Below are 20,336 nucleotides of genomic sequence, written 5' to 3' on the forward strand. Positions count from 1 at the left end.
TTGCCTCGGGTATCATATTTCTGCTTGAGCTTCGACGCGTGCTAACCATTGCCTGGTGTGAGCTCTTTATGCTCACTAGCCTATGACTGGTGTGACCCATGATGTGCCCAGCAAGCTCGGCTACTGACGCACCATCCAAAACCATTAATTTCTTCTTCTCCTCTCTTTCTTAAATCTATCTAAATTTAAATATAGCCTTGAAAACTATGAAACAATGCACTTGAAAGAAGAATTCAGTCCAAAAATATGTTCCACTCCATTTAAACTCACAATTTTAAAACATATTTTTCTAGAGAAATTTATTGGAACTTTAGAAGATGCACAAATCTTAATAAAAAGTTTACTTTGAACGAAATGGCCCAACTAAAGTATGAAATATGAATTCTTATTAAAATGAGAATATTATCAATATAATTATGCCAAAAATGGCCTTAAATATGTATGATTTCATGCACAAAAAATAGATTTGTCAATATGATCTAATTGATGTAAAATTCAATTAGCAATGAGCATAATTTCATGCATCATATACAACTTATCAAGTACCCATATTAATTCATTTCTAGTCCATCAACAATGTGATGGGGAGTGGTTGGCATAATATCCAGGATAATGTGACAGAATGGTACATGTTAAATAATGGATATTTTGATTTTATTTTTAGAATATTTTTATTATAAATTCTTTCCAAACAAGAGTCACGGGGAAACATGTAAAATTCCCCTCACTTGATGTAGACAGCCGTGAATTTTGAATAGAGAATTTCTTTTCATTGTCCCTTGGGGAGTTGACTTTGGATCACTACTGCCGCTACCTATAGGCAGTGTCATCACTATGCCATGACATACACCTGGACACTGTGTGTTTATTTCCAGCTTGTATCTGTCATGTAGCCGCTGCTCACTTGTAGTCAGCACATCATCTCATTTCCCCTTGGACGCCTCCCGCATGTATCAAGTGTGATGTCCCACTTCCGCTCATTGCCACTAGCTCATAAAAATCATATCACCTGCCATCCACAATTGTGGCGTCATTATCCCATGGCCACTCTCATGGTTGCCTTTCCTACCCATTAACGCAACCACATTCTTTGCAGTCCACAATCATCGGAATCATCATCATTGTCATGACTATCATATCCATAATCACCATCAATGTCACCATCTTCATCTTCACTTTCCACATCGTACTGCCACCACCGTAACTATCACTGCATGCTTCCATCCCTCCAAGCCACAATGGTTAATTAATTTTTCTAATCACAATGAGGAGTACCGTTGGTCAATCCAATTGGTTAGCTTAATGATGATATTAGCGTTATTTTGACAATTTTTATTTTCTGCCACTTTGAAAATATGATAATATATGTTATTTTAGCTTGAGGCCTTTGCAGTGTTCTCCAAAACTTATCCAGCTTCTTCCTTATCTCTCATTTCTTAGTATAATAAGTTATCTTAAACCAAGTCCTGAAGCCAAGTCCGCCACCTTCTAGGCCACCCAATGTGTGTATGGGGTTAAATATGAACATAATTCATTCCTTTGACATGTTTCTCTCTGTTTATTTATTAAATTATATCATCGGGGTTACAACCTAAGGGCAACTTAATACTCCATCCTCTGGGCATTATCCTCCACTATCTCTTGATGATATTAACATTCTACGCTTTAATTTCATTATTTCCAATTTCATTTGTCATTTTTTTGCACATTTATAAGTGGCTTATGATGACCGTGAACATGGATAACTAAAGGCTAAGGCCTTAGATTATTTTACACCCTATTTCATATTTCGGTCAGCCATGACACTCCTATTTCCTCAAAAAAACCTAAAGCTTATTTCATGTTCCATAAGGATCAGATAGGAGAAATAATTCACCCATTTTTCTCTCAATGAGGTTCAATTTACTCATAAGGAGAGATTAACCCTTCAATTGACCGCCCAAAAAGGTTTACACTACATTAATTTTTACTATAAAAAATCCAACATATGCATTTAATAAAAAATTTAAATCAAGGCTAAATAATTATATCTTAGGAGATATATCTAGGTTCAATGAAATCATTTTCATCATTTTACACTACCTAAAGCCTGTGAACTTATATGTATTATTATGTTACTAATGGTATACTGATTTTTTGGATATTATTTCCTTAAACCTATCGTGGGATGTTAAATTAGTACTCTAGAGTGAAATATATTGAGAATAGTATAGGAATGATATCAAGGGGTAAAAAGGTAGACTCTGTCATGAATCTGGAAAATCTCGATATGAATTTTTCATGATACTACATTATTATATCTTTATAATCTGCAGAATTCTCTTATGATTTATTTGTGAGCTTTGAGTTCAGGATACTAAAGTAGATTTTGATGGTTCTTCCCTGCTTTCTTGCTTTGTCAGTATGGACGCCATGTTCAAGTTAAACAGTTAAATGTAAACATTTGCTGTAAATTAGCCAAAAATATGACATACCTCATAGGCTGGTGTTATATTACATTCCATATGCTCATATAGCACCAGCCAACTCTATGGACCAATTGGTTTTAAATTTTTTGCAAATCCTTCTTGACTTTGTGGTTACTATCCTTTAATTGTCCCCTGGCTTGTGGGTTATTTGACATTTTAAACATCTGATGAAATCCATACCTATTATCGTCTCAAATAAAAATTTTCATTTCATTCAATAATTTACTACTTTTCTGCATGTTCCAAATTTTTTGGGATGATTCCTATGGCTAAGTGCTACCTTCACTCTGAAGCCACACAAATCTTCAAATTCTATAGGCATATCAAAGAGATTAGTTTCCCACTTAGAATTAGTTATATTTAATGTAATCTAAAATAACAAACAAAATTTGGGAGTGGTGATGACATCTGATTCTGTAGTATAAGTAAGAGGACGAAGGGTTAAGGATTTACCCAGTGTGAGATATCACATTGTTCAAGGATCCCTAGATGTTGTCGGAGTAAAGGATCGTCAACAAGGGTGTCCTAGTCCATTGTAGATTCTTATCCAAGAAGTGTATCGTTTGATTATGCCATATAAATCGTAAGAATCATGTGAAGTGTATGGCTAAATCAACAATGAAAGTTTCGTAAGGGGACTAGGGCAGGCTACCATGAGGCAAAGGATCTTCTTTCTAAAGAGATTCAATTTGTTACTAATATATGTCTAAGGTCCAATATTGAAATCATTTTAAAGGTTTTCCTTTACTTTGTCCGTGTCAACAACTAACTCAAAATATCTTGACTTTTTCAGAACAGGTCCGAGTAAAAATAGAAATGATTCGAAGCACTTCTTTTTACATTACATGATTTCAGAACCCAAGGACTCGATTATATGGATATGTCAAATACAATATTTTCAATCCTAGCAGGAAAAGCAGGGATACTCAATTTAAAATGAGTAAACATAATTCCATACTCGATCTCGTGGATTCATACAGAATTCTGTTAAAAGCTATATTCGATGAAAGTCATACGTACGGCTTTGAGGGTGATCTTTCATATCTTCCAAGATCCACCCTAAAATATGGGGTCAAAATACCAAAATAAGTTATTCATTTTTAGCCCGATGGAGCGCGCCCAAGCGTCGTCATCGACATCAGCATCACCGCCGGTCCGTGTCCAGTCCAACCGACACCCCAAAGTGTTCGTGCAGAAGCCCGGGTTTAAATACCCCGGGTAGAGCACGCGCATTTCCGTATCTCTGCATTTTTCGTTATCTTTTTTTTGGTTTAATTTCTGTTCCGTGTTTGTCATGGCGAGTGCCCTACTCATCATGACACGTCCATATCGTTTTTAATTTCATATCGTTTTCTTTCTTAGTTTTCCTATTTATGTTATAAAATGGGGTCTTTATTGGGCCCCTTGTTGGACTCTTTGTAAAGGGGCCCATCATGGCCCAATATAAGGCCATGATGAGCCCCACACTCTATCTAGAACTGGATTTGTATTGGCAGTTAAACCACGCTGTTCAGATCTCATCAAGAAGAAGGAGAAAAGGAGAAGGGAAGAAGAGGAAGAAGAAGAGCACGAGAAGATCCTGGGAGAGAAGAAGATCGTCGCCTGAGATTACCGTCGTGTTATTCTCTAGCCCCAATCGTGTCCCTCCAGCGTTGACCTGCCAGACAGCCCGCCGCATCACCCCAAGACTGCCGTGCAGCCTCCGGTCATTGGAAACCCACACCTGTCTTGCGGTATTCACCGCCATCAGTGTCTATTTTCCTACGACAAGAGTCGTCTTGCCGAAACCGGGATGGTCAACCATCCCGGGTTGAGTCATGTAGTCAACTTGGGATGCCACCTTGCTTAGTGTGCCCCGGGCAGCCACGCTCGTTGTTTGTTTATTGATCTCTGCACAAAGCAGTGACATCTGCCCACAGAGAAGGAGCTACAATCGCCTTGTGCTATGCCACACTGCATTTGCGACCTTTCAACACAGACCTGCCCATCAAGCTTCGACTGATTGCCTATGTCCCTCTCCTCATCGACACATCTCTCTCCTCTACACATCTGCTTTGACTTCTGCTCCCCTGTCGTGACACCGACGCTGGTCGAGTCAAGCTGTGTTCTTCGACGGCTCGCTTTCGTCTACCCGCCCGTCGCGGGACCTGCATCGAAAAAGACTCTAACAACGAGCAATGCCACCAACGAGGTACGTCGTCCCCTTGCTTGTCCGTTATATTATCGTGTTCAGTATATCTTTCGACTGCGCTCCACCACGCTTGGGTTAGTTTAGGTGAGAGAAAATTATCGAGGAAAAAAAACTACGAAGTTGAGCATCTTCCTAGGTATGAGCCGAGCCCGTCCGTTATGTACGAGCCCCTACGGAAGTATTCCATTTGGCGTCGTAGGCACCGGCGTCGCTCCGACAAAGGTCAGACGGTCACCGTCATCGTCACCGGCTGTCGCCTCGGAGCTCGGAGCTCGGTGAATTCCCACTCGTCGGTCCTGCACATACACTCCAGTTAGGACATTCGCATCCACGTAGTTACATACACCTAGTGATTTTACCCATCGGACGACGCCATCGACAACGTCCAACATCATAGCCCTTATAAAAAAAATGATTCTTGAACCTCTTTCACGCTCATGTCACGTTGAGGTGCTGCAGAAAAAAAACTGCAAAATACGATCCAATTTATAGTTAACATGTTGGTTAACCGAATTCTGTAACACGGAAAAAAATCGTTGGCTTATCAAATTATCTATCGAGCCATGAAAAAAATATAACAAAAGACCAAAAAATGCACTATCTCTTTTACGTCAACCAGTACGTGGAGTAACTCTGGATATAGTAATAAAAGCAAGACATGTAGGCGGATCGACTCATCAAGTTCCTATTGAAATAGGATCTACACAAGAAAAGCACTTGCCATTAGTTGGCTATTAGCAGCATCTTGTATAAGTCCGGGTTGAAATATGGCTTCAAATTAAGTTATGAATTAGTAGATGCAGCAAAAGGGAGTGGTGATGACATACTGAAAAAGGAAGAGACTCATAAAATGGCAGAGGCAAATAGAGCTTTTGCACATTTTCGTTAATCCATGAACAGGGTGTATATAGACATATAGATCCATGGTCCATACATCTCAATCAAAAAACAATCAATAAAAAAAGAAAGAATTGGAGTCGATCGGTATCTTTCTCGAAACAAACAAAAATAAAAATGAAACATAAATCACAGATCAACTAATCCCTCTCGGGGGCTTCTTACGAATATTAAAGAGGAAGATTATGGATATATCATGGAATAAGATTTGATCCTATTAATGGGGATTCTGTAAGTAAAATATCCCATTCCAAAAAAATACAAATTTCGAAACAGTTGGGACTTTTTCGGTGATTGGATGTAGTTACTAATTCATGATCTGGCATGTACAGAATGAAGTTTCATTTATGAAATCGTTTCATTTGCTTCTCTTCAATGGAAGTTTCATTTTTCCAGAATGTATTCTCATTTTGGCCTAATTCTTCTGATGATGATCAAGTCAACCTCTGATAAAAAAGATAGACCTTTGTTCCAATTCATCTCTTCAACCAGTTAAGTAATGAGCATAATAGCCCTATCGTTCCGATGGAGAGAAGAACCTATGATTAGCTTTTCGGGAAATTTCCAAACGAACACTTTCAACAAAATCTTTCAATTTTTTATTTTGCTATCTTCAACTTTATGTATTCCTCTATCTGTAGTGTATATGGAATGTACAGAAATGGCTATAACAGAGTTTCTGTTATTTGTAATAACAGCAACTTTATGTATTCCTCTATCTGTAGGGATGTTTTTATGTGGTGCTAAAGATTCAATAACTATCTTTGTAGCTCTAGAATGTTTCAGTTTATTCTCCTACCTATTATCAGGATATGCCTAGAGATATGTACGGTCTAACAAGGCTACTACGATATATTTACTCATGGGCGGGATGAGCTCTTCTATTCTGGTTCATGGTTTTTCTTGGGAATATGGTTTACCTGGGGGGAGGGGGGGGGGGGAAATCGAGCTTCAACAGATAGTGAATGGTCTTATCAATACACAAATGTATAACTCCCCAGGAATTTCAATTGCACTTATATTCATCACAGGAGGAATTGGGTTCAAGCTTTCCCTAGCCCCTTTTCATCAATAGACTCCTGACGTATACGAAAGAGTGTGGTTCATGGTTTTTATGTGTCTTAGCTTACTAAAATGATATATTCTTATCTTTCTCTAAAGCACATTAAACCACCGGAAATGTGTGATTTTAAATTAAATGTATGACTGTTTTTAATTTATTTATTAATTTTCATATACAATTGATCATGCATTTAATCGTTCCCAACTTCCATTGTTGATGGCCTATTCACATTGAAATCTAATTTTACCTTGCAGTACAGATATAACAATCCCTAAAACTCTTGATTTTGGCCACATTCATGCACTGTCATCGTTTGATTTTGGCCAGTTTCAGCTTATTATAATATTATTTTCCTGGTATCTCATGATTGTGAAAGAAAATCACCATGATCTGAATAAAATTCATCATCTTGGTGTCTGACCTGAAATATCCCCTCTATCTCGGGGATTCTATACAATATAAATGAATATACTTTATGAAATTACACAGAAATACCATGAATTTGAAGTTCACCGAGTTTGTCACATCAGTGACTCAGCAAAACTCCCTATGAGTGGGCGATATGAATGGCTTATTTTATATGGAAGCATCGATGATAGTAGCAGATGTGAACAACTTTCGGTAGTTACTTGGGGAAAATTATAGTCAGAGAAAAACTGAATACTTTGGACAACCTGGCTGTGATACCATGTGTAGAGTAACATTATACAACTACTTTTCAAACTTGTCAAGTCCTTAAAAGTACATAATATGCCAATGGTGATAATCACTCCAATCCTACCGTCTCTCCTTTAGTATGTCTATCCAATTGCAAGAATGGACAGTTAGATCGATGGATCAGCAAGTATTATCGCCTGAGCTGAATAATTTTTCCCTCTGATGCTAGCTTCTCCCTTTCACAACCTTTTACCTCTTTTATCTTTCATAATATACCATCCGGATTGTTGTGACACAAAATTTGAACCTTTCTTCCAATTTATGGAAAAAATGTGAAGTAATTTGGGAGGAGATAGAGATAGTGATAGAGAGAGATAAAGGAAAGAGAAAAGGATCATGATAGATAAGAAGTGCTAAGAGCATAGTATTACATGAGATAAAATAGGAAACAGATTCTAAAAACATACCATCTTTAAGAAGATTTCAGCCCCCACACATAAATATTTTAAAGAGCACCATTATGATAAAATCCTTCACAAATGGAGACAGGGAGGGTTACCAACATATTCAAATAAGGAGAAGGGAAAACCAAAGAAATAATTTTATAGGTTCAAATACTTTGACGCCAGATCTTTAGCAATTGCAAGGGAATTGCCCACCGTGTTGACAGGATAAATTTCATCTCCAGCTTGCCACTTATTAGAATACGAGATCCATTCACTCCTCCATTTCTCCAGTGGAAACTCCACTTCTTCCTTCAAACTCTCTATCAGGTATTTGAAGTATGTGGAAGCTCGTGGTAGATAGTATTCTCTCAGCAAGCCACTCCAATACTTGTTTGCTATTTAAGATAGAAAATTATTGATGTAGCAATAAAAATTAAAAAAAATTGAGCCTATGGAGAAGTAAAGACAAGTACCATAGTCATGCAGTTTGCTCTGATTGGTCTCAGTGTTGTCAAACCACATTGTCACTTGGGTTCTCGCATTCCATTCATACTGTGGAGAAAAAAGGATAGGAGGCCCAGGTTATTGAGAGAGAAATTAGCGAGAAATTCTCAGAACATGGAAACATCACATAAATGGAAATATTATTAAAAGGAAAAAAATGAAAACTGCAATCTCCTGATTAATGATATCATTCATGTGGCTATTATTAATATTTGGATTTTACAAGTAAATAACATGGGGAAGGACTCAATAACAGGAAATAATGCAAAATTTTGGAAGTAAAAGAAGGTAATTGACTGACCTGTTTTCGTTCCTCTTGACTTGTGGCAAGAGATTTTGCATTTTCCAGCCAGGTTCCCAGAAGGAAATTATCATCCGAGGATAAAAGAGTGTCAAGATCTTCTATGAGTTCTATCAATCTTCCACTATGGCGAGAGAGTGAATCTGAATCACCCTGTTTATATGCCTTTATTGCATCTAAGTAGAGTTGATTCCCAATCTTTGATAAGACCTGTCTCGTAAGATCGACCAGGTCATACCTGAATAAGAAATTCGGAGCAAATCTTTCTGTAAGAGGCTGTCATGGTTGTAATTAACTTTCTATCTGAAAAAATAGATGCATCCTTTTCCTTCCTCTCTAAACTTTAACCCTAAAAACTTGAACTGTAACTCCTTAAACCTAGACCTCAAACTCTCTCAATTCAAAACCTGAAATCCTATAGCCTTAACTACCCTTAACCAGGATTGCCCACAATAATTCTCTAATCAAAATTCCAGGAGGGCTTTAATTTTGCATCAAGTTTTACCTGTAGGTATGGCTTTCCTCGATTTTCTCTCCAGCCAACAGAAACAGGCAAAGTGCATTGATCACCTCGTCAGTTGAGTACCACAAATGAGGTGAATGGCTGCTTGAAACAATTTCTCTGAAGGTGAGCCTATGATCCTCGTGTCCGTCAGAAATCTTTGTTCCACTTTCCTTGGAAATCACATATGGACTTCTGTCTGGAAATTCAAGTATAATGTCCCGATTATGATCCTGCACACGTGTGATTATTTGCTATAAATGTCATTGTCCCACGATAAATAAAGGGGTACTTAAATCTCATGCCTGCTAGCATATTTTCAAATGCACAGGAATAAGAAAAGGTGTCCACGGGAAATCATGTGTCAGTAAAAAGCCAAATTCTGAAAACAATTGCAGGGCTCAGTTAAAATGGAAATCAATAGCAGCATGAACACTTGACATGGAAACAGAAAAGTGAGTTGAATAAATTATTGGAACCTCCAAAAGAAGGTGTGATTTGAGGAGCAGAAGTTGCCAGTGAAGGCTCTCTAATTAGATCGCTAGCCCTCACCCCTACAGTTCAATGTTTCCATAGCATGTATAGTACCGCTCCTGCTGGTAAATTTACACTTAAATAACTTAAATTAAATTTGCATGGGATTCGTTCTCTTGCATTCCGGAAAGCACTACAAAAGCTCTGATCATCGGGCATAGATAAATTATTTCTAATTTATTTGAATTTTGTTTGACTTTGTAATGATTTACAACCTCAGAACCTAAGAATAAATGTCACCCATTCCCAGTTGTATCATCAGTATTTGATCAATAATCAATACGGATGTAAATTTCTTTGATATAAGAATCTTGATACTGGTTGGATCAGATCCAAAAAAACTGAATACTTGAATAAGATTACACGATCAGACATTAGTTTTGAGAGAGAGAGACAAACATTTAATAAAAATATCCATTGTATGGACCAATATTTTTAAAATATAATTACAAAGGGAACTGGAATAGAACAAACAGAAATAAATAGAATCACAAAAATTGAAAGATGAACATACTGCAATTCCATCCGTGCAATTGTAAATAGTCCGGTGAAGTATTTTCCATGCCATTTCAATCTCTGGAATAGATTTCCCATACCGCCTTTGGGAGTAGTTCTTCACCCATTTCTGGACTCATGTAAAACTACTAACGGATTAAAAAGTGATGACATAGATGCATGAGTACGAAAATAAACATCACTTACAACTCTCTGGTATCAATATCAAAAACAACAATGACAATGCAGATTAACTTCTGCGGTTTGACATTTTGTGGCCCCTGAATATTACTGGAGATGCAAACACTCTTGCCACTGGCCAACTCAGCGGTCAAAGATAAACCAAGTCGTATGCTTAATGTAGTTTCATTGACCAGAATCAGCCTATATCCCCCCTCTCTCTATCATATTCCCCTTATGTTTTGTTTATCCTAAGTTTGCAGATATTTTTCTCTCATTCAATTCAAAATTGTATGCAAGCAAAACAAAAAAACAAATCAAATTTCATACACCAAGAAATCTCACACAACTGCGCAAAAGATGCACACGAGAATGAATTTGTTTTCAAAAATAGAATTTAAAAGTAATAAATGAAAATAACTTGAAGATGTCAACTCATTCACAGTTTTCCTTCACCTACATTGGAGGCCATTTGAATATGAGGTGTAATGGGAAGAATGTTTAGACACAAAAATAAGTCTCTCTAAAATACTAAAATTTTCATAGTGACCCTCATGTCAAAGATTTCATATTCTAAGTGATGTTATAAACACGAGCGATAAAATAAATGAAGTCCAGAAAACTATATCAGCACTAAGTGGCAACATGGTTTCCAGTTGTCTGGTATTTCTCCAAGGATATGAAATAGGCGGATATACAAGAAATGGCAACCATGTAAAGGCCCACTAAAAGACAAACCCCTTAAAAGCCAAGGATGAGACTATAAAGAGGGGAATGTCTTAACTTTTTCAGGTATGAATTGAGCTATCACAGTATTCCTCTCACTCTCTTTTCTTCCTCTCTCACCCTCTGAACGCAGACTCCCTGCTGCAGACGTCCACCCATGCGCAAGGCAGATATCAAAGATCTCTGACAATAAAAATGCACTGATGCTCCTTTTCTCCTCCCCTCGATCCCTGTGACGTCCATTCAGCAGATCCTCCTCTCCTTTCCCATTTACCTCTCCCTTACTAAAAGAGACACTAAGATTCGCTCATTTGAAACTCACCTTAAGTGGTTCTAGCAAGAAATTTCTCCACATAAAGGTTACCTAAAGGGCCCAACCTATTGAATAAAGGAACCCATACTTAAATGGGTGTGACATATAATAAAAGAAAAGAGTCTTTTAGAAAGGGTACTGCCAATCTCCCCTGCTTTAGAGCACAAACCAGGGGCTGTCAGTGGAAGAAGAATACAATAGAGAATAAAATGGCAGTAATGTAGATCCCTCATTTTAATAGAAAAGGTCAATGTAAATAAACGTAAACTAAAAACAAAAATGTCACAAAGAAGAGACACTTAATTACACAAGAACCTGATCCAAGACCACATCCAGTAAATCTAACATCATCTGATCAATTGAGTTTACATGATGAAAGATAGTACCAAATATGATGCATCATTTAACTTCAACAGTGTGGAAATCTATATGATGAGTTTGCACCTCCAGCTGAACCTTTTCAGAGCGAAATGCCATTTCTGACATCAGGTCATAGACGACTGGATTTTGCTCAATACCTTCCATGCACATTCCAACACCAATCTGCATGATGGCGTGCCCCCAAATTAGCATATGGAACTCACCGACTTACTAGGAGCTTTATTCCTCATTTAATCATGTTTAAATAGATTAAAACATCTTAATAAAATTACCAATCATGCTTGAAATCATAGGTGCATGTTTCACAAAAAATACATTGGAATATGATGAAACACTTATTACAGTCCCAAATAAGATAATGGATGAGATAACCAAGTTGTGGATAGATTTTCATTTTTCTGAAAAGACCTCAGGTAGGTCTTGAACATGTTATGGCATTATATTCCTTTTGAAGCAAAAATAATCATGTGATATACCTTATAAGTTTTGTTAAATCATCTGGAGCTAAGAGTCATTGAGTCGTGATAAAGACCTAAACAAGGGGATAGCTCATTATTTGAGATTAGTTGGATGAATAGTCAACTCGAGGCATTTCAGGGGAGGAGCTTTGTTATTGTCTACCTTGGAGGGAAATCGATCGAACGACAAAGGAATAATAACGCGACTGATACGAGGTTTTCATAGAATACAAGAACATTCTAAACGTAGCAATTCTCCAAGAATGGCTAGAAACAGCAGGAGAGTTCAAATCCAACCGAATCTGTGGAGAATTGAGGAGAGAATCATGGAAGGGAGAGGGAGATGATAGGCCTTGGCAATCTCTGGTCTGAGGGGATCTCTCGACAACCAGCCTGAGCTCTGCACTTTCAACTTCAAGAAAAGAGTGTTCACTTCTATTTCAGGGTCCCCTTCTATTTATAGGTGGGCCACCGCCCATTCACTTTCTCACACTTGGCATGAGGAGTCCTGTGTGAGGACTTTCTTTTTTTCCTCCTCTCCATATATGTATAGAGAAATCCCATATCAAGTGTCCATGCCTATTCAACTTAGCATAGAACCCTCAATCTTATGTCAGACTAGAGTGGGTCTTTTGTTAAGCATGTAGTAGTTTTTATTACACTTGAGGCCTTTGAGTGGGACACAAAATGGCTGGGTGTGGAGAAGCACCTCTTTTTTGGTCCAGGTACATACAAGAAGATTGGAGATGAACAGATTGAGGAGTACATAACCAATCATACATCCATCCTAATATGGAAAATATAGGTCTCCTTAAAGGGGGGATTGTTGGATGGCTGTTCATTAGGCTGCCCCTTCTGACAAGATTCAACTGGAAGCAAATGTTTCTGGACACCTTCCCAGAGAGCACTACTTGCACAAGGGGCGAGGTAGATTGTTCTCAAATTTCCTTCGTTCATCTATTCTCACAAGCAATAATCTTGTAGAAACTCTAGGAATGGATATTGTTTCAGATGAGGCCCATCAGGGCTCTATTCAAGGAAGTGTGTCCACAAGAATGGAGTGGGTGTTATGGGCAACATGGCTACACTGCAATTAGGGTTTGACGGTCCCGGTCCGGTCCGTTTTTTAGCAAAGACCTAAAGCTTACCTAAACTTCGGTTCGCTGCGGTCTGTTCTTCTTCGGTCCCGGTCCAGTCCGGACCAGTTTGAATCTGGTTAGGTTGACTTGTCAATCTCAAAGTCAAAGTAGTAAATTTATGTTGATGGTTATATTGAATATCCACTTAATGAGCTTTATAACTGCACGTAATGAATTCCCTTTTTGCCTCCCTTCATTCTTTCCCCACTCTCTAGGTCTTTCTCCTTCCACACCTCCCTTTCTTCACAGAGAACTATTGGGGTGACGAGAGAAGGAAGAAACTTTCAATAGAAAAAAGAGGTTGTGATGGGTTCTTGCAGCCCACATTTGAAGAACTACTCTACATAAAGCGGGTGCACACAGATGCTCAAATATATGGTGGCTATGCTGCGTTCAAATGAAACCTATCCAGCGAGCTGGACTTAATATTTTTAGAATTTTTATAAATACTTTTAAAGAAATATTTAATAATACACTTCCAGTTCCGACCCGGTTTGATCCTTGGAGCAAAACCTGTTTGACAAACCGGTTCACCCTCAAATGGAGGTCCTAGAGTCCCGGTCCGGTCCCGTCGAACTGGTCCTCGATCCTGGATGTCCAACCCTAGTTGCAATGATGTGGAGAGTTTTGTTTCTACTGATTTAAGAGGGAGTGAGGGCGGTGGGAGAGCCAATCTGGTGATTTGTGTATTTTAAATTCAATTTATAGCATCGGGTTGGTCACCACCAATCTCGCATAATCATTCCTATTTTGTTCAAATTATTTTCACGAAGATCTCAATGTGATTTTTGACAGCTAACATTTAAAAAAAATTAAAAGGGCAATGGCAGCTGAGAGATTTTTGAAAACATATAATCAAGAAAGAAATTTTCAGCCATATTCGACCATAGGCCAAACTTTAAAATAGAAGCAGTGCCAAAAAAATAATCAAGATATACCATCGTTGAATTTTGGCTCTCACGAGAATCTATTGGATCTGAGGCTATGGTGTCTAGAATTCCATACATCTCAATATTTCCACCAAAGTTATGTAACATACACCTGGGCCATTAACTGGAAACAATTAGCTTAACAGATTTAATTGGACCATAAACTCGTAGAATGGTTTCGGACATCGTTTAGAAGAAACACAAACAAAGGCAGGAAAATCACCAGATATATGGAACCCCATAAAAGTGTGAAGATACTTTCCATATTGGCTTCACGTCTGCAAAAAGATCAAGGACAATCATTTTCCCCACTGGGACAGAATGCAGTAGTGCCTGAAATTTGTTGTGGGTGGAGAGACATTAGGAAAGGATGATAGCTTTCAAATTTTCTAATTATAAGTTAAAATGGGTCCACAAAATCCAGGCCTCCAAAACTGGTGGCAGGTTAATTAGAAAATAATTAAGGGCAAGGATTCAGCAGAGATTTCGAGGGTGCGATCAAAAGAGCCACTATGCTTTACAGAATAATCTACTACATATTCATACTTCTTCACTTGATTATGCACCAATCCTATAAATACAGGTAATCACAAAAAGGTGTTCTAAGATTATGAGTAAAAGTTATCATATGAGATTTCAACAAGTAGCTTGGAGAAAAGAGAAACAATAAAAAAATGCCAAACCTACAATGATCTTATAAATCCATCAACCTGATAATAACATTAAAACTGTTTGGTTTGCCTATGGCTGTTTGAAGAGCTCCAGCCCTAAATCAAAGAGATTCCTGAATATTTTACTATTTTACAAGATATATTCAAATACAAAAGTTAACGATCTTGTTTTTAATAAAACTAAAAATTTTGATCCCTGCCTCTTCACAATAAACAGAGGGAACTAAACTAATTTCAGTACAAATGAATCGCAGATTAACACCATGAGAAATAGTATTTTCTGTTTCATTTTGATTAGCCAGACAAAAGCGGGTGAAAGTATATAATTATTCAGAAAATGGCTGAGCCGCCAGGTAAGATCAGAGCACACTAACAGTAATCCACCAGATGAAAAATACCATAATCTGCATGCAAGTCTTTTTCCATCAAAATGTCAGTTGAAATCCTACAAGAAATTTGGAATAATGCATAATTCTTGCACCAATAAGTGATTACTGAATAGATGTCTCAAGTACCTTCATTTGTTGAGGCTTCCAAAACTCTGCATCTGATGAAAAGAGCCATCCCTATTCATAAAATTAAACTGATTAGATATTCTAGATGTTGATGAGATGGAGACATCACAGCTGGAGGATGCTGCCGCCCTGGGAGCAAAGAAATAGACACTTGAAAATAATAATAAAATACTAAAATTAAACATATTTTATTGCACTCTATCTGCCTTAAATATACTGCTACGGAGATAAGTTTATACACAAAAATGCCAATAAAAGTATGGAATGACAACTTAAACCTCCCATCAAACAGGTATTAACGAATGTAATATGACATTGACTTACAGGAGCAGAGGAATATGCTAATCAATGTCTTGAAGAAAAAATACCAACCATGGATGGACTGGGAGCCACACGCAGCTCCAGTCAAAGGGGCATATGCATTCTGGCAGGGGATAGAGAAAGGTAACTTTATGCATTTAAGAACTTTTTGCTGCCAAGCTGAATCATGGATCCACTTCCTGCTATTTGATAGACAACTAGTTAACTCAGGACCCCTTGCATGCAGAATTCTCAAGGCCATTAGACCTTGTGAGGATGCCTATCGGGACTGGAGGGATGGCATGTGGAATCATTTATTTGTCAGTAACTTGTGAGCACATAGAATCCTCTGTTTGCCACGTGGATTATGAGGGGATACAGCAGTCCTTAAAACATCTGTGACTTGCGACTACGGCACAAGATGGGTGGTTAATGTGAAACATACCCTTCGCATTAGGGGTGCATACATACGACCCAGACACAGAAAATTCGAGGAGGAACCATCAACCATCAATGCATGTCAAGTGGCATGGAAGTTACATATCCCCCTAAAAGCACAGTTGCTTGGGTTTCTGCTCCTCATACGAATATTGGTGCTGTGGGCCTTCAGGAAAAGATGGCTGTTAAAAGTCCCAGTAGAGTGCGCTATGTGCACGAGGGTGAAGAAGATTTCACCCATCTTTTCTTTGATTGCCCATTTGTTTAGGTATTGAGGGCCAGTCAGTCTACGACAAGGGTGGATGTCTCCTCAAAGAAGGCCTTCTGGGACTCTCTACAGGACAGGATATCCAGGAAGGGAGGAATAGATATGGTTGTTTTCTGTGGTTTGGGAAATGTGGCTGCACCGCAGCGAGGTCGTTCTCAAAGGTCGAGAGGCTTTCCCCACTCAATGTGAACCATTATGTCTATGTTTTGTTTTGAACGAGGTGAATTATAATTATATATTAATTAATCACAAAGGGGATAGCCAATCTTGGGTGACCTCCCCTCTTTTAAAAAAATCATTTTTGTGACATCCACTGTTCATCTTAATTTCACGGAAAAGGCTAAGTTATCAAATTATTCATCTTTATAGCGATCTGTGTGGCACTGATATGGTCCCACTTGGGACATATCAACTTCAATGTAAGTTCAATGATGAAAGAGGGTTCCCAGGTTGGCAAGGAGGACAGGAATGGTTGAGGAAGAGGCCGAATGGAGGGGAGATAGGGTCGACCAAGGACAAGTCACCTGAAGTCATGATGAAGAGGAGAATGATCATGAGGGAAGGGGATCGCAGGGGGAGAGACGAGGTTCAGATGTAGAAGAGAGAGGGGTGAATGCTTCCAATAACAAGATAGTTCTCTAGCTGCCCTCCTAAAGCTGCAAAAGGGAAAAGACACTATTACCCCTAAAAGTGGAAAAGGGATTGTATCAGCTACTTAAGTTTTGAACCTAAGGAATGATACATAAGGCTTTTGCTTCTTTTCAAGGACTGCTAGCACAGCGGGAGTTTATGGTATCATCTTCATAAGTAAAGCTTAAAGTGGGCTCCTATCCTACAAAGCATTTTTGACTCAGCCATAGTACATGAACAGTGTAAGAACTGTTCATGTACTACCTTCTACAACCCTACTTGAAGCAACTGAGTCGCAAATCCATAGAACTACCTTCTACAACCCTTCAGTCCACAAGAAGGTTATGTTTGAGTCAACAAGCACTGAAGTACTCTATAAAAAAGAGAACACTCAAGAGGGGAGAAACATGAGTTTGAACAAAACAATATACTTCAGTAATCCTGCATCAAGGGTACAAAGGGCCTTATATAGGTCACAAAAGGTGCAGGGTTTCCATACTGACAATACCATGAAAAGACAACTCTAAACATTGAGAGAAACAACTCTGACAAGATAAAACAGAAGATCAGCAGCTTGACAGCCCTGAGCAGAGATATTCAGCAGAATCTGTCAGAAGATATTGTGCGGCTCAGGAAGATATTGACAAAACAAAACGGAATATCTGCACATCTGACAAGTTATAGCAAAGATATGCTGCAGATTTTTGCAGAAGAAAAATCTGTCAAAAATCTGTCAGAGGATTTTGAGGGTCTCCAGGCACTTTTCTGCAGATCTTGTTAGTTTCCAGAAGGATCTCCTTTTGGGTCACCAGTTGCTACAAGGCCACAAGAAATGGGCTTCTAGGCTACAACAGTTTCCTTAGAGGAAGAGAGAACTAGAGGAGATAGAGGAAATATTGATCATAGATGGAGGGATTAATCTAGAGGAGAAGGCAACCGAAGATGCAATGAGGTGATCCATGGAGGCAAGGGATTGTTGAATGGCAAGAGATGGGGAGAACTGGGACAAGCAGAAGACAAGCACTGGTAACCCACGTAAGATAAGCTTCATTTCACTCTTTCATGGAAAAATAAAAAAAGTCTCCTTGGATGCTAAATTTACAGCAATATCCCTAACAAAGAATGGGGATCATATCACAGAGATTTATCACTGGTTCACTACACGCATTTGTGGTGGACTTAGTATTTGCATCTCCTCTCACCTTATTATCATCTTCACTTGTGCAACCATCTCATGAGGAAATCTTCACTTATGCTTTGGTCTTTGCCTTGGTCACATATCTGGCCTCGGAGAAATATGCAATAAAGCAGCTCCAACATTGCATCTAGAGTCATGGATGCTCTAGATCTCGTCACAACTTTGGGCTCTAGATCTATGAGACAAACCATGATTATTAAGGTGATACGTCTCTCGTGCACTCAAAAGAACCTTGAAGAACTTGTAACAATGTCTTGAAGTTGCAACAAGAAGGAGAGTGAAGAAAGAAGGAGATAGAGAAGGGAAGTAGAGAGGAGATGAGGAAGGCCCAGCGGGCTGGACGACACCGTCGAGTAGGTGGGATGGACAATGCCTGAACTCGGGGTGCTCCGAGCTCTGTCGCTGGTCTGGACGTCTGCAAAGGAGATCGGTTAGGAGAAGAAGGGATTAAGACAGGAAGTGTCCAAGCACTTACTAGGTCCAAAACCAGCTTCTCTATTCTGATAGCCGGCTTAAGTAAGCCCAGCTATTGGGCCTTCGTCTTGGGCTGGGGGTGACGCTCGTAGATGCGATGGTGGATCGCATCAGGTTAAGCAATTCAATCAGATGAGATTGAATCAGTCCTGATAAACAGATCCAAACAAAAATTGATTCAGAAAAAAATCATACTAAATTTTCTGATTCATCATTTAGGCCTGCTATATTGACCCCCATGGACCAACCAGATTCATTGGACTGTTCGTCGGTGCATAGACAATCGGACTGAACACGACGTTCCAATCAATCCGCTTGTGGATGAGTAGATGGTGTCTTTCATCCATCTTTAAGCTGCTACATGGCACACATAAAATACTGACTGACAGAAGAATGAGGTAAATATCCAATTGACTCCTCTTTATCAAATTTTCTACTATGAAGCTTTGTCTCGAGAGCCTTGCCACTGCCCCATCCTGTAGCTTCTATCCTGTCTTCCTTTGCTTGTGTGCCAGAGGATTTTGGTAAGTAGGAGATACCCAGATAAAAAGGTTGTGGCCAAAATGAGAGCTGCAGGAGGGGGAAAGAGCGACTTGGAATCAGAAGCACAAGGGGAAAGAGAGGAAGATAAGCTAGAAAAAAATAGGGGATCTTGATTATTCCTTGTCAGCCAGCGTTCCTTAGTTACTTTAGATGATGCGTTACATATTGGACCCTGGATATTGGGCTGGGCCAATATCGTTATTATTTTTTCTTCTGTTATGTCATTATCGGACATAAGTAAATAGATCCATGCTATTGGGTCCACAATAGCCTGGAACCCTTTTTCTTATGTTATGTCCTTATCAGACATAATTAAATGGATCCAGGCTATCGGGTCCACGATAGCCTGGACCCTCTCTTTTATGTAATCACCTAGATTAGTTAACCCTAGGGCCCCGCTGTATCAGAAAACATAAGACACCTTTTTATTCTTTCTCTCCTTGAGCTTCTTCTCCTGGAGTTTCTTCCTCCTAACCCTAGGATTAGGGTTCACAGGTGATTCACATTCCTCCCCTCTATGACTTTTTCTTCATTTTTTGGTATGGGCCATCAATCACTCAAGTTATGACATCACACGTGTACATGAGATGCAAAAATAAGGCTGGATACGCGGAGAAAACGCCTGCTCATTAGGCTAAGAGCCACTGGAGGGCACTACTTAAGTTGTAGGGACAGGAGAGGGACCGTTTTGATGTTGTGGCTCACTACTATTGGGATCACTTCTCTCTCCCCTTTCTCCCTATCTCACTCTTGCTAGAACCCTTCCAAAGTTATTGTGGTAGGCCAGTCTTCGCTTCGGGATTTATTATCCATCTGCTGTCATCTCTTTGGGGTTTGGGTTCATATCAACTGATTACTGATCGAATCAATTTTTGATTTACTAACTCGATCATTGTTATTGTACTGAGCTCGATTGAGATAGCCCATCAATCTAATGGGTATGGACGGTGGACCAGATCCATCATGGATCAGCAAGATCAAAGACTGGATTCGATCAATCATATGGGCCGTCTGCTGAATTTTCCTATCTCTAACAGTTCTTAAGAACTTAATAGACACTTGAAGCTCCCAAAAATGCTGAAAAGGTACAATTTCAATAAGATCAACCGATTACA

General features: G+C 38.9%; 1 protein-coding gene across 1 annotated transcript in view; it reads right to left on the minus strand.

Moving 5' to 3' along the window:
- Nucleotides 1-7,678: 7,678 nt before the first annotated feature.
- CYL1 (alpha-N-acetylglucosaminidase family / NAGLU family) overlaps nucleotides 7,679-20,336 on the minus strand; it is a 46,567-nt gene continuing 33,909 nt past the window's right edge. Inside the window, exons 11-19 of the mRNA XM_078590365.1 lie at nucleotides 15,371-15,421; nucleotides 14,408-14,517; nucleotides 14,194-14,296; nucleotides 11,722-11,820; nucleotides 10,078-10,188; nucleotides 9,033-9,262; nucleotides 8,528-8,765; nucleotides 8,196-8,274; nucleotides 7,679-8,117 (exon numbers count right to left, since the gene is read on the minus strand). Coding sequence (XP_078446491.1) covers nucleotides 7,879-8,117; nucleotides 8,196-8,274; nucleotides 8,528-8,765; nucleotides 9,033-9,262; nucleotides 10,078-10,188; nucleotides 11,722-11,820; nucleotides 14,194-14,296; nucleotides 14,408-14,517; nucleotides 15,371-15,421 — 1,260 coding nt within the window. The 3' untranslated portion in view covers nucleotides 7,679-7,878. The remainder of the gene's footprint in view (nucleotides 8,118-8,195; nucleotides 8,275-8,527; nucleotides 8,766-9,032; nucleotides 9,263-10,077; nucleotides 10,189-11,721; nucleotides 11,821-14,193; nucleotides 14,297-14,407; nucleotides 14,518-15,370; nucleotides 15,422-20,336) is intronic.

Source organism: Wolffia australiana, chromosome 19 (genome assembly GCF_029677425.1).
Source record: "Wolffia australiana isolate 7733 chromosome 19, ASM2967742v1".
NCBI classification, from domain to species: Eukaryota; Viridiplantae; Streptophyta; class Magnoliopsida; order Alismatales; family Araceae; genus Wolffia; species Wolffia australiana.